The 14,274-nt window shown below is 31.6% G+C and overlaps 1 protein-coding gene across 1 annotated transcript; it reads right to left on the bottom strand.

The window, feature by feature from the left end:
• Positions 1-825: 825 nt before the first annotated feature.
• Positions 826-13,021, bottom strand: LOC141717981 (actin-related protein 4-like). The gene is made up of 20 exons (XM_074520297.1): positions 12,908-13,021; positions 12,720-12,811; positions 9,536-9,682; positions 9,376-9,449; positions 8,629-8,709; positions 8,193-8,253; positions 8,015-8,064; positions 7,361-7,415; positions 6,705-6,782; positions 6,555-6,608; positions 6,246-6,299; positions 6,093-6,153; positions 5,434-5,485; positions 5,047-5,113; positions 4,892-4,954; positions 4,756-4,818; positions 2,372-2,434; positions 1,928-1,992; positions 1,316-1,384; positions 826-1,186 (listed from the first exon to the last, which is right to left on the bottom strand). The coding sequence occupies exons 1-20, from the start codon at positions 12,918-12,920 to the stop codon at positions 1,141-1,143; spliced, it is 1,308 nt and encodes a 435-aa protein (XP_074376398.1). The 5' UTR covers positions 12,921-13,021; the 3' UTR covers positions 826-1,140.
• Between the last annotated feature and the right edge of the window lie 1,253 nt (positions 13,022-14,274).

The following is a 14,274-nucleotide window of genomic DNA, read 5'->3' as shown; positions in this document are numbered from 1 at the left end:
TTTTTGTTTGTGAATGCAACTTGCTAAGAGTGCCTTCCCTTTTATACATGCACCCACACACAACACCAGAAAAGATCTAAACTTTGATTTTTATAACTCATAACTAAAAACTTATTAGTCCTAAATTTCTTACCCTATGTTTTTATGTGCTTCCATCCTCTATAATATAGATATGTGATAAGTGTATAGAAATTCAAAATGAAAATAGAGCCATTGGTTCAATCCTTGAAATACCACGACCAAATTTAAGTTTTTTTTGGCTCTTCAATCCTTGTAATACCATGACCAAATTTAAGTTTTTTTTAATATAATCTGATTTGGCTCAATTTGATATCTTAGCTACAGTTTCTCGTGTATAGATGTTTTAGTTTTGGAACTTTTATACTGATAATGTGAATATGATTTTGCTCTATAGGCCAACGTTGAACTTTTAATTGTTATGTTTGTAAGAAATTATGTGGATTTTACTTTAGACCAAATATAAATATTATATTTCACAATACTAAATAAATATAAATAAGTTATCACGATATTTCAATACTAAAATTATAAAAAGGTTGGGAAAAAATGACTTATAAGGATTATATATAAGTAATAAGTTAATCATGGTTAAAGTTAAATTAGAAGAAAATTTTGATTTAGGATATGTTTATTATTAAAATAACAATAGGACATATTTATAAATCAATCTTTGATATAGGACATTAGAAAAACACACCTCTGAGAATAATTGTACTTCCATTGTTGTGCTCTTCCAAGTACATCTACTTATATACATAAAAGTTCTTTCATCGTCAAGTCAATTTACAATGATTAAAATCGCAATTATCATAAATCTTTGGTGCGCTAAAATTTTAATTATTAATCTTCGTAGTGTGCAAATCAATGACAGGTCATTCAAGTAATTAATGCGCAACATAAATCAACTAAAGAATCACAAGATACGCATGGGCGAAATAATTTTACAACATAAATTAGGTCAAATACTGACATCTATAATATCCATGTCTCAATAGATATGGGCTTTACGCAGTCTAGCATACGATGCTGGTTAGCAGCTCGCTGAAAGAAGACCAATCCATTTGACAGTTGTTTAAATCTACAAAAGCATCAACTCCTCATTTCTTCGAATAGGCATGTCTAAGGGCATTTCCTCTGAACATAACCAGCCCCATGCTCTTCATATCTGTCAATAGCGCAGAAAATTGAAGGAAAACTCATAAGGTAGAACTTGTGGAAGACTGGAATGAATGATTTAAAATATTTAGCTCTAAACAAGTAGTTTAAAGATGTTATGTCATAGCACACTACTTACTCAGTCTTGGAAAACCACATCTGCTGAAAAGAGCCCAGAGATGCCAAAATACTCCCTCCTATCCAGACACTACATTATAGAACATCACCATCAAGTCAGTAAATACTTTGTAGGACTGTTATGGAGTGAAGAGTTTCTAAAAAGAAGACAGAATTAACTACAAAATACTAATTATAAACTTGCTCATTAAATATAGAGTTGTAATTATGAGAGAAGACAGCCACACTCATGGTAAATGGTTCATCTATTACAGTAGAACGTCTATAAATTAATAATAGATAATTCAATACCCCATAAACAAGTAAATATTTTTGATAATTTTTTCCTGTCCCAGCACAACTTGATATAGACGGGCGTATTTTTTAACCTTAATAATTAAATAAAATAATTATTTATTGAGGTTAAACTGTATGTTGTTTGTAAAAGAAAGAAGAGAAGGAACTATAATACAATGGATAGATATGGACAACACATACATATGGTCTGTCACGGTTGCTCAGATCTTCACTTTTTTGGATGGAATATCAGGCTTAATTTTCATGCTAGTTTGTAGCACTTGCACAAGGAAAAAACTGATATATAATTTATATATATATATATGTTATTACCAACCTGAATCTCCTTTCTGTAGCATTTCCACTGGCCAAAACTTTAACTCGAGCTGCTTGGGGAGACTCCTAGAGTAGAAAATACCAATTCCAGTTATCAGCAATTTTAATAACAAAAAACAGTTATGCAATTCATTTATTCGCAAAAACAATTTCGTAATGGTTAGAAGTTCTATAGAGAAAGATGGTACTTATGACTAATAATGTATCCACCCTTTTATAGCAACAACTGCATAACATTTTTACTTGATATTCAAAATGTCCACTAAACAAGCATGCTTCACGTTATAAATTCATTTAATATGGAAAAGGTTTGTGCTTGGCAAAAAAATATGAAGAAGATATGAACCAACAGGATGAAACAACATTTTCTCTCCCATTCATCATAAGAAGAGTATTCTTTTACCCAGGGCATGATTAAGGTAAAGCCACTTGGTGGCCAACATACCTCTAACAGGTCTTTCTCAAGACGCTCTTTTAGTTGTTGCATTGATGCTGTCCCCCCGGATAACTGAAAGGAATAAGTCACTTGAATTAGCAAGTAAAAATTTATAAAGATCACCAGAAGATCAGATGCATGAAAACAACAATAATATAGTATAGAATATAAACCTATAATTTCAAGAAAATCTGATAAGAACTACATCATTTAAACTCTTTCTCACCTCTTATACCCATATCGCGCACCACCTGGACATGGGTATAGACATAGAACTGTTGATGTTGGGCCAAAAACATAAATAGTAAAAATTTAAAAGCAACACATTGCAAATTACAACACTTGGAGAATAGAGGGTGTTCCGCTACGCTAATAAGTGGAAAAATCTACTTGTGAGCTACAAATCAGATTAGTGAGTCTGCTTGCGGAGTAAGGAAGAAGGATTTTTCGTTTTTAAGTTGAAAAGTTAGACGTAAAAATTTGGTATCTTTTTTTCTAACTCTTTTTTAATTGTACTTTGACTTCAGTACTTCAAAGCTATTATATCCTAAGTTACCCGGACTCGGGTACTACTGTGGATCCAAGTGTCAGACCCTTAGTTTTTAAAAAATTAGGATTCGTGGATATGGATCCATAATTGGACACGGGTACGGGGATTCGGCATATAACCTTCACATAAGCCAAATTATACGTACTTTTTATACATTATATTTGTAAGTTCAGGCCTTCTACCACATAAAGTAAATATACACATAATTGTTTATGCCATATTTGTAACATAAATTAAAAGCATAACATGAGATAGTAATCTATAGACATCCCTTCCTAGAATTAAGAGAAGTAAGTTTTTATGAGGCCTTTTAAATCATTCTGAACAAGATTTCTTAAGGTTAAAGTGTCCGGTTTCCATTTGAAGGATCTAACTCGGATCCCATACCCACACCCATGTCATGTCCGATGGACACGGGTATAAGGGAAAAATTGAAGAGTCGGGGTAACTTAGATTATATCAGCATCACCCTCACCATCAGTAACTTCTTTTATTACGTCTTTATATTATTTTTAAAAAGTTACGAATTACAAGTTAGTTATTATCAACTAAACTACCTAGAATAACTTTTAGAGTACAAAAATACTTTCACTTACAATCTTGAAATATAAGTTTTCAGGTAAGCCAAACATGGACATGGTGCAGGCTAAGTACGGGTAACATAGCATAATCATCAGTTGCACCTCATATTTAGAAATAGAAAATTGTAAACAACACTTGGAGCTGAGGGTGTTCCGCTACACTAAGAAGTGGAAAATCTACTTGTGAGCAACAAATCAGATTAGTGAGTCTGCTTGCGGAGTAAGGAAGAAGGATTCTCGTTTTAAAGTTGAAAAGTTAGACGTCAAAAATTTGGTATCTTTTTTTTCTAACTCTTTTTAATTGTACTTTGACTTCAGTACTTCAAAGCTATTATATCAGCATCACCCTCACCATCAGTAACTTCTTCTATTATGTCACTATATTATTTTTAAAAAGTTACGAATTACAAGTTTGATATTATCAACTAAACTACCTAAAATAACTTTTAGAGTACAAAAATACTTTCACTTACAATCTTGAAATATAAGTTATCAGGTAAGCCAAACATGGATATGGTGCAGGCCAAGTACGGGTAACATAGCATAATCATCATTTGCACCTCAGATTTAGAAATTGAAAATTTTAATTTAAACTTGTCAAAGACATGTTACCACACTCTTAAATTTTCCTGTCATACCTCGGTCGGACACACAATATGGCCAAGAGAGTTGGTTTGACTTGTTTCAGTTCTGTGTCCAACGCGGACACATTACACTATAGCAGTTTAAGTTAAAACAGAATCTCAATCTAATGCCTCTAAGGACTTATCCTGTAGAGGATTTGCTTTTACATTATCCTTTTGCTTTGCCCGTAAATGATCAAGTGCAAGATATATAGAGGAAATCAACATTTTAATAACGGAGCACATATGATATTCTATGTTCAAACATGCACGTAGAGTGACAACCTTTATCTAATTTTTAATGCATATCAAAAACTCCTAATATTAAATCCTAAATGCGATGTCTGAATCATTACTGTCCAACTCTTGCAGCAGAGTGCAAGTAACATAAGGTAAATATATTCTCCTCAATGCACGTCAACAAAATTATGTGAAATAGAAGATATTACTCATTATAACAAAACTTTATAAAATAATGCCATATCACCGACTAAATAAGATTGACATCACCAGTATCCGGAAGTAGGAGCTGAATGCAAGACGAAATAGTCGCTTTTTAAAACATTTATCTTTCAAGAATTTATCATGTCTTTTGTGAACTCACACATGAATAGTTTAGATAAAGGGTTGGTAGTTTACCAATATGCTACTATATAGTTCTCTCCGAATGTCCACATCACACTTGTTTATACTCTCTATAACCTGAAAACAAAAAAAAAAATTACACATATGTTGAAGAGAAAACTATTACATGACCAGTAGAGATATAATATACCATTTGGGGCAGACCACGTGCAGAAGAGGCAATATCTGCATAGCTTTCCATACCTGGAATAGTCTGGGAGAAACAAAAACCATCAATATTACAAGTAACAGATAGCTGTAGTAGTAAGACAAGTATCAAGATATACTGTTATTAAGAAGACCAACCTGAACCAAGGATGGATTGAACAGTACATCAGGAGTCTTGAATCTGTCGGCTCCAATTTCAATTGTCCTGTATCATCAATAAGGACAAAAAACATACAGAGATAGATGAATTTCTAAGTAATCCAAAACTAAAAACTGTAAGGTAACAGAAAAGTAGACAACATATATGATCTCAATCACATCTCAAGTATGTTTGCCTGTAGGAGCAATCCTAAGACCTTTACACCCAAACCAAGTACGCATAAAAGTTCAAAGATGCTTCCACATTAGGCAGAAGAGATGTAACAGAAATGGGTGAATTCGTGAGGCAACTAGCAAATTAACTAGAACAAATTTTGAATTAATCTCTATCACAAGCCATATTGATAGAGACTGCGCATGACTTACTGTCCATCAGGAAGCTCATAAGGCGTCATAGGGATGTTTGAGTATGAAGTCTCTGAACAAAGGGAAAATAAAAGGAAATTAGTAAAATTACTTTAAAAAAAATCAAAGTAAAGAATCAAGACATATAATAAACTTAAGCAGACACTAAAATTGTTATGGAAAACAAACATTGATAAAACCAAACAAAATATTTTCCTTTTTTTGGTTTTCTGAATCGTGGTGTTTGATAAGATCAATAACTAATGTACATTTTAGGTTTCGCGGAATGGATAATATCAAGTGAAAGTATCTCTATTAGAGGATCCACTATTAACATACCTTTTGCGCAACTTTTTCATGTAATCTAAAACTAGCAATCTGAGTCTCACATTCCTTTAAACATTTAAACCATGCAAGAGTAATGCACTAATCCTCCTAATCAAAAGTGCATAACACAAAAATCTATACGAGACCGTTACTACTGAGAAGCATTATGTTATAATTGCATTCACTGTATACTTTAGCTATAAACATAAGTATATAATATAATAAATTAGTAATTTACAGGGGGAGAGAGGGGGGGGGGAGGGGGAGGGGGAGGGAGGGAGCGTGAGAGGGAGAGGGAGCGGGAGGGGGAGGGAGGGAGGGAGTGAGAGAGAGAGAGAGAGAGAGAGAGAGACCATCATATGGGGTATCCGGTGCACGGCAGACACATTCCTTGATATCGCTAGCAATGATCCTCTGTAATTGGGGCATAGGGAGTATAGAGAACAAAACATTTACCAGAGAGATACAAGTGCAACGGCACATAAAATTTCAGATCCAAGACTAACCTGTGAATAGAGTCTGTAGCTTTCGGTGGTCTGTGGGAAATCCATATCCACTGTCTGCAAAATCCAGAGTAAAATATAATGATAGGAAAAAAATTACATTAAATAGAAGTGATAATGATTTGTTAGTAATGGAACCGAAGTAACATGCAGCAGATGGGTCATTAATTATGCACTAGTCTTATCAACAGAATCTTAGTTGATTTGAGACCTCAGAACTGCTGGATGTGTAACCATCAAGAGGACATAATAACGCAAAATAGCACGACAGACTTCCATGTACATATAGGTGCAAAGTAAGATTACAAGAACCTGAAACTCTCCGGGACGTATTTCCTTTTTTTTGAAGGCATATCGAGGTTTTATCTGCATGACATTATACCAGGATATAATAATAGTGAGGTACTATATTTAAGTCATCACAATTAGAATAAGAATTAATTATATTTAAGGTTGACTCACATTAACACCTTTGCTTTCCAAGCTTTTAATTAAACAATCAGTGAGAAATTCACCTCCAATGGGAGATGATGCCACAGCCTGTTAACAATATTCAAATTTATTAAAAGGATGCAAAAGTTAAAAATTAATAACTATGTAACCATCCAAGAACACACTTTTCACAATGAAGTTCAAAGCAAGCTTGACCCAGGACCACCATGCATATTTTCCTTGCATGTTTTGACTCACTAGATTTAAATAATAACTAGAAGTAATAAAAAAAGGACACATGAAAAAGACAATCAGCATCATCTGGAAACAGATATCTTCATTTCCAAGCATTTTAGGTATTTGTAAGGTTATATGGACAATAAGTTCAAATGACAAGGTCATAAAAATCACTAAACATTTGTGAGCACAAAGAAGACAAAAGGACAAGATCCATAAAGCAATAATGACAAAAGTAAGATATGCCTTGTATCTCTGTATGGTTAGTGTAGCTAAGATATGCCTTACAATATATGAGAAGCTATGTCAATATATATAACAGATGTATACATACATAAAATTATTATGAGAACAAGCAGCCCAAGGGAACTATTGTAGTTCATTCAGAACAAATAAATAGAGAGCCCGAAATAAATAATGGGTCATCTATTACTTGCTATAGAAGATACCTTTTGAAGCACATAACCGTCATGGACAGGAGCAATGGTAGTTGAACCTCCGCCACTGCAGATGTGAAAAATTGTGCAATATTAGTTTTAATCACATATCAAATTAAGGCTTAAAAAGGTCAAAATAAAAAATATATAAACTGATCAAGATACCTAAAATTTTCAACGAAGGAATAAACACATATATGTCAGCGGATCAGAGGCCAATCCCCAAAAAATTTAAAATTACCAAGGCGATCTTTATAAATTGTTCTAAAGGAAAATTCAAGCATAAAAAAGGAAATCTACTTGTACACCCTATAAAAATTACAACATCTGAGTAACACCATAAATTCGTGATTTAATGACCAACTACACTCTGCCCCTCTATTCAGGAACCATCAAGGATGGGAAGAACATCAGATTTCCAGCTTCTAAAGGAATCTTATGCTGCATATAACATTGACATGTTTTCATTATTATTACTGGCAATGCTTATTAAATATAATTATAAATCAATTATAACATTGACATGTTTTCATTTAATAAATACTTGTACTGTATATGGTTGAATAGTTATCTACACGTCATGCGATCACAGGAATAACCACTTAAGCTAAACATGCAAGAACCCACACAAAATTTGTAAATTATTGGTACGAAGTATAGTTTTACCTGTCAACAACTAAAGAGGTAGCACGTCCAGATGCAAAAGATGTAAGAACCTGTCAGTTCAAGCAAAAATTTACAGGTACTAATCTTTTAACTGTACAAAAAGAAACTATAGATACTTGATATATATTTCAAATTAATTTGCTAAAAGATAAAGTTAAGGAGTAGAGAATGATCATACAGCATTTTTGGCCAAAAATAATGCAGGTACGTTGTACTTTTCAAACATGATTTCTGCTGCTCTGCCATTTAAGAATACAAACAATCCATCACAAAAATGAAAGTAATATTGTACAAGATAATGGAAGAGTTTAATGAATTGACATAACTGGGCAATTCTCCAATAAATTATTAATCAAGAACTGAAGTTGTTTCAAGCACACCAACTTAGAAGCACGTAGCTAATGTAATAAAAGAGTAAACGTTTTTAATTTAACAGTGATGTTTCGTGTACTGAAATAAATGTAAGTTGTTCAAATTAAAGGAGCTGCTTTTCCAACAAAATTGCCAGTTGCAACAGAACTAAAGTTTGAAAACAATAATATTGCAAGAGAAAACTAGAAGCACCAAGTCATAATATCAGCAAAGTCATAGAAGGGATCTATCTACCAACTCACTTTTCCCTCTGTTGCTGGGAGTTAAATGATGGTTCTGCAAGGAGCATTGGATGTTCTTTAGGATCTACCAATAAGCAGTCCCTGAAATTTATGATCAAAATTTTAGGTATAAGAGTTCACCTACTAAAAGATGTCCACTTAAAAAACACTTAGAAAAGGAATTTGGATTTAACAGTTACAACTCCTGAAAAATCATGCTATTACATAAATAACATCTGCGGAAAAAGGAAAATTATGTAAACAGCACAGAAGAAAACAAACAACACAAAGACAAATTGCAAGATAAAGAGTATATCTCTAACAATTAATAAAGTTTGCTAAATTTTATTTTAATTACCATAAAAATTTACTACAAAACTCTAATAGCCCAGATATATCCATTATCAATTAAAAAAATGCAGCATAGGCGAGATACATGTTCCCGGTCATAAATGGGGTAGAATATCAGAATTTATTAAGAACTGGTTAAGACACTAGCCTAATTTTTTTTTATATCAAAGGGACTCTTAAGCAAAAGTTCAAGCAGATACAACAAAAAAAACCGTGATCACGGAGAAACACATCTAGATCCATTTGATTGAAGAGAAACTGAAAAGTACCGTCATACAGTAAGCTTTGGAAAATGAATTGAGGATTTAAAATGTATTCCATCAGAGCATAACATTAATGACAAAGCTACTGTAGCAGTTCTTTCACAACTATAAAAGTGCTTTCTTAAAAAGGCATTTTTGGGCAGCTAACAAGTACCTTAAGGCATGGTCCCATATGCTCTCAACCATATCCCAGTCGGTAACAACTCCATCTTTTATAGTTGGAAGCACCTGATGAATTACAGGGTTTACATCAATAAAAACATAAAATATGAAATTTTCTCATATTCGATAAATGATTACTATACAAATTTAACCTCCATATTATCTCGCCGGTATCCCAGAGCTTGAGATCCTACATATAGCTTGCGCTTTTCCTTGACCTTTGTTTCTTGACCAGATCCAGAGTTCTTATCAGGTGTCCCGGAGTCATCAACTTCCATTTGATCAACTGATCCGACAACCTTTATACATTTGGACCAGAGTAAAGATAAATTTCTGAGAGGGGAGGAATTGTAGCAGAGAATATATTATTTTGAAGATATATATTATAAATAGATATGTAGTACATATCCTGTACATGTACATTTTTGTGTTCTATATAATAACAAAGGAAACTAAATACTTTTTCAATGTTCTAGATGTTCGCTTTCTTTGAGAGATAAGTCGATTATATAAAAAAATTACAAATCACAGCATAAAACCAGAGTTGTCAAATACACTTAAAACACCAGTTTGTGGTACAAGTATGAATCTCCAACAATTTACCAAACTTTGATTTCATGAGAATTATACATATATGCATTCATTAAAAGTACCCCTAGCATATGCATATTTCTATCTATATACCACCCAACATTCCGATTTTAAAGAACAGAACATTTCTTCTTTTGCACTCCCTACTTGATGGTAAGTAATACTCATAGCATAGTGTATGCCTTTTAACATGAGTGGTTTGGAGAAGATTTCACTTCATGTTCCCAAGGCTCGGAATTCTTTATGACTTGGTTCGAATTGTATTTTTCAAGATAAATTAGATACTTGATTTTTAGATGTATTTGTTCATTTTTTTTTCTTATCACCAAACATATTTTAAAATTTTTGCTCATGATAAGAAAATAACATAATCAAACTATTACATGGCATATACCTGTATAGGCTATACCCAACTACTTTACTTATTTGTGCTTGATTCTTGAGTTCAAATGCTACGTCTTTCAAGATACACAAAAACACATTATGTATGTGCATGCCAATCTTTTAGTTTTTGACTTTAAGGTAAATTCAAACAAAGTACTAATGCTCTATTTATTTGAAAGGAATGAAATAGACTAATTTGCACTTTGCATCCCCAAACGTTAGCTGAATCTCATTCCAGGTTTAATATTTTAAACTAAAACAGTTTGCACCCCAACGTTTAGAAACACCATCAATACGCATTCCTTTTAACGTTTCTGACGTTAAGTCAGACGTTAACGTTATTGTTAGAGGGGTATTTCTGGTAATGCATATTTTTAAAAAATTTATGCAAACATAAATTACAGTCTGCACCCCATATTTTATCTTGAATCTCATTCTAGGTCTATAACTTTATGTTGTAACAATTTGCATCCCATAATTATTTTAAACAAAATAAATAAATTTATCTAAAATAATTCTATTTTCTTTTACCAAGTTTTGGTATAATTTAAAATGAAGTATAATAAGTCGAAGTATAATATTCCCTCCACCCCACTCAATTTTTTATATTGAGGGACGGGGGCTCGACACGCATTTTACACTCTTATAAAATATAGTTGTCTCAATTTTTTTTTAAAAAAATTCTTCTACATAAAAATATAATTTTCAAATTTTTATTAAAAAAAAGAAAAGTTTAAAAATCAATTACTAAATTATAATTTATAATAGCCTCAATTATGGGACAGGGGAGTATTATATTAAGAAAAAAGGGTAAATAATCATTAGCTAAATAAAATAAGCGTAATGAGAATAAATAAAGAGAGTCAGATCCTAATACCTGAAAATTAATTTAAACGTTCAAGATTAAATAATATTTTATAATATCTACTTGTACAATACTTAAAACATATACTTAAATCCATAAATAACTTATGATTGTATGATTTGTATATTTTATGAATAAAGTAATATCGTATAATAAAATTCTTAATCATCTTTCTATGTATTTCCTTTCCTCCAGCTATATTATAATTGTGAAAACAACACTGAATTAATTATTATTTTGTGACTTTCGTGTGAGCCGTAAAATTTTATAAATTGACTTTTAGAACTTATAATACAACCAAAATAATAAAGATTCTGCGTCAAAAAATTATATACACTAGACCAAATTAACTAATGGTCCAGTTTTAAAATTCTAACATGAACATAAAAAATAATATAACTCGATTATATTTTAATAATTTGAAATTACAATTATTTTTTTTTATAATATGAATTACAAATTTTTTTTTATCGTAGGTAATCCGCAGCCGCTACCTTTCGGACGCGCACTGGGTAAACCCTACGGGCTCACGTAATAGTCTGCAAACCACATGAACCAAGGTAAACCGCATTTAAGCGACAGGCTCTGGCTCAGGAGGCATAATCATAAATTCTTCTCCCGTGGGATTCAAACCTTGTGACCAAGAGAATAGTAATCTCCTCTTTAACCAAATGAACCAACCCTTGCGGGCGAATTACAAAATTCTAGGATGCAAAGTGAGATTTGAGGAAAATACTATGATGCAAACTGAAATATAAACGTGTTACCAAAAATGCCCCTCTGAAAATTAACATTAACGTCTGAGTTCACGTCAAAACTGCCCAAGGGATGCAAAAAATCACTGTTTTTTTAAGTTTAGGATGCAAACTGTTAAAGTTAAAAGTAATGGGACCAAAGTGAGATTCGGCCAAAATTTTGGGATGCAAAGTGCTAATTAGTTAATGAAATAAATTCTTTTGGGCGAAATGTAAGGGGGAGGAGAAGCATGTAAGAGAGGAGAGTGAAATAAATTGAAAAATTAGAAAGGGCGTGTTATCTAAATTAAATTTTTCTAAGTAATTACACGGAAGGAGGAATGTAAATTCAGACCTACAATTGGTAAGATTCGGTTACAAAAATCAAATTTGCACAAATGAAATAGAGTAAATGAAGAAAATCAATATTATATTTTGTAATACTCCCAAATTCTGTTCCTCCTAAACAAATGAAGCATAACGACTTCAATACTACAACCAAAAACAACCAAAAACAGACAAACTCCTTCTCATAACCCACATTACCTAAGCAACACTCCCTTGCCTCCACCAAAGGTTTCTCAAGTGAAACCAACATAACTCTACTTACTACAATATAAATGTTATTCATCACTCAAATCCTATAAAAGACTGACAATGCGGAAACTGAAATCAATAAACCTCACAAATTTAAAAAATGAAACAAAATGAGGCTAGGAATAATTATGTGAAAACGGAACGAGTTAACGAGAGGGAGCTTACGGAAGGAAACACAGCTTTGGGAGCATCTTCACCAGCATAACCAGCTTTACAAGTATGTGAACCCAAATCTATGACTATAGCCGAAACTTCATCTGTACAAAACGTAATAATATTTTGAACCCTTAATTATTATTAATTACAAAGAATATGCAAAATTACAATGCCACTTGAATCCAATTGAAACGTACCGCCTCCGTACATGATTTGATTCAAAGCTTCTAGTTTCTTCTTGGTGTATTACTTTTTGGTTTTGGGGCTTTAGTTGGGGTTTTGTCAACCAACGATAAACAAATCGGGTCGGGTGACTTCTTTGGTAATTGCTCGTACTACCGTTAATATTTAAAAGATTTTATTTGCCCGTCATATTTTAAATTTTAAAATATTTTAATAAATATATAATAATTTTAATAAATATATAATAATTATAAATTTATAATAAAAATAATGGAATAACTTTAATAGAATAAGTAAATTTTGTCCGGTAATTTAAAAATTTAGCAGTTCGGCGGATATATAACACTATTTACTTATTTAGGGTTAATTGCACGTTGCACCCTACTACTATGTTTCAAAAACAAATTTGTACCAGAACTTTAAAAAATTCAGTTTGCACCCTCATACTTCAACTTGGGGATTCATTATGCACCCCTTTTCAGAATTTTGTTGAATTGGGTAGGGGTAAAACCGGAAATTCAACAATATACTTGATCAAAATAAAATTTAGCTTGTTCAAATATTATTAAAAATTGTATATTATTTTATAGCAACTATAAAATAATAAATTTTTAATTTTCAAATAACACTATTAATTTTACATTCGATTATCATTTTTTTAATATCAATTTCAAAAAATTTATTACTCCACTTAATTAAATTTAGTTATATAATCAAAATTAATTGTTAAAATATTTTTTGTAGAATTACAAAATACTAGAATTAATAATATAAAATGAAATCAAAACTCAAATTACTATTATCATTTAAAAAATTAAAAATTTACAATTTTGTATCAAAATTCAATTTTTAACATTATTTTAAAAAGATATGAAATTAATTTACTTAATATTTTTGCTGAATTTCCGGTTTTGCCCCTATCCAATTCAACAAAATTCTGGAAAGGGGTGCATAATGAATCCCAAAGTTGAAGTATAGGGGTGCAAACTGAATTTTCCAAAATTTTGATACAAATTTGGTTTTGAAACATAATAGTAGGGTGCAAAGTGCAATTTACTCTAATTTTTAATAATAGGATACATTGTAGTTGTAGTTTAAATCTAGTAATTTTACAATTTAGTAGGTTAACTGATATATAACATTGTTTATTTATTTTCTTTAATAACCAAAATTAGGGATCACCGTTGAACCAAATTATACAACCAAAATTAGAGATAACCGTTAAACCAAATTATACCACATTCTGGTTATTATAGTGAAATATAGATTAGTAAAAAACTAATCCCCTCTGGAGTTTTAAAAATAAAAGAAAACAAGTATAAAATAAGTAATTTTACTTTCACTCCTAGTTGTACTCCCCAATTTTAAAAATAAATGAAAG

Source organism: Apium graveolens, chromosome 4 (assembly GCF_009905375.1).
Source record: "Apium graveolens cultivar Ventura chromosome 4, ASM990537v1, whole genome shotgun sequence".
Lineage (NCBI taxonomy): Eukaryota > Viridiplantae > Streptophyta > Magnoliopsida > Apiales > Apiaceae > Apium > Apium graveolens.
The sequence above is the reverse complement of the archived record's forward strand: the minus strand, read 5'-3'. Positions and strand labels throughout refer to the sequence as shown.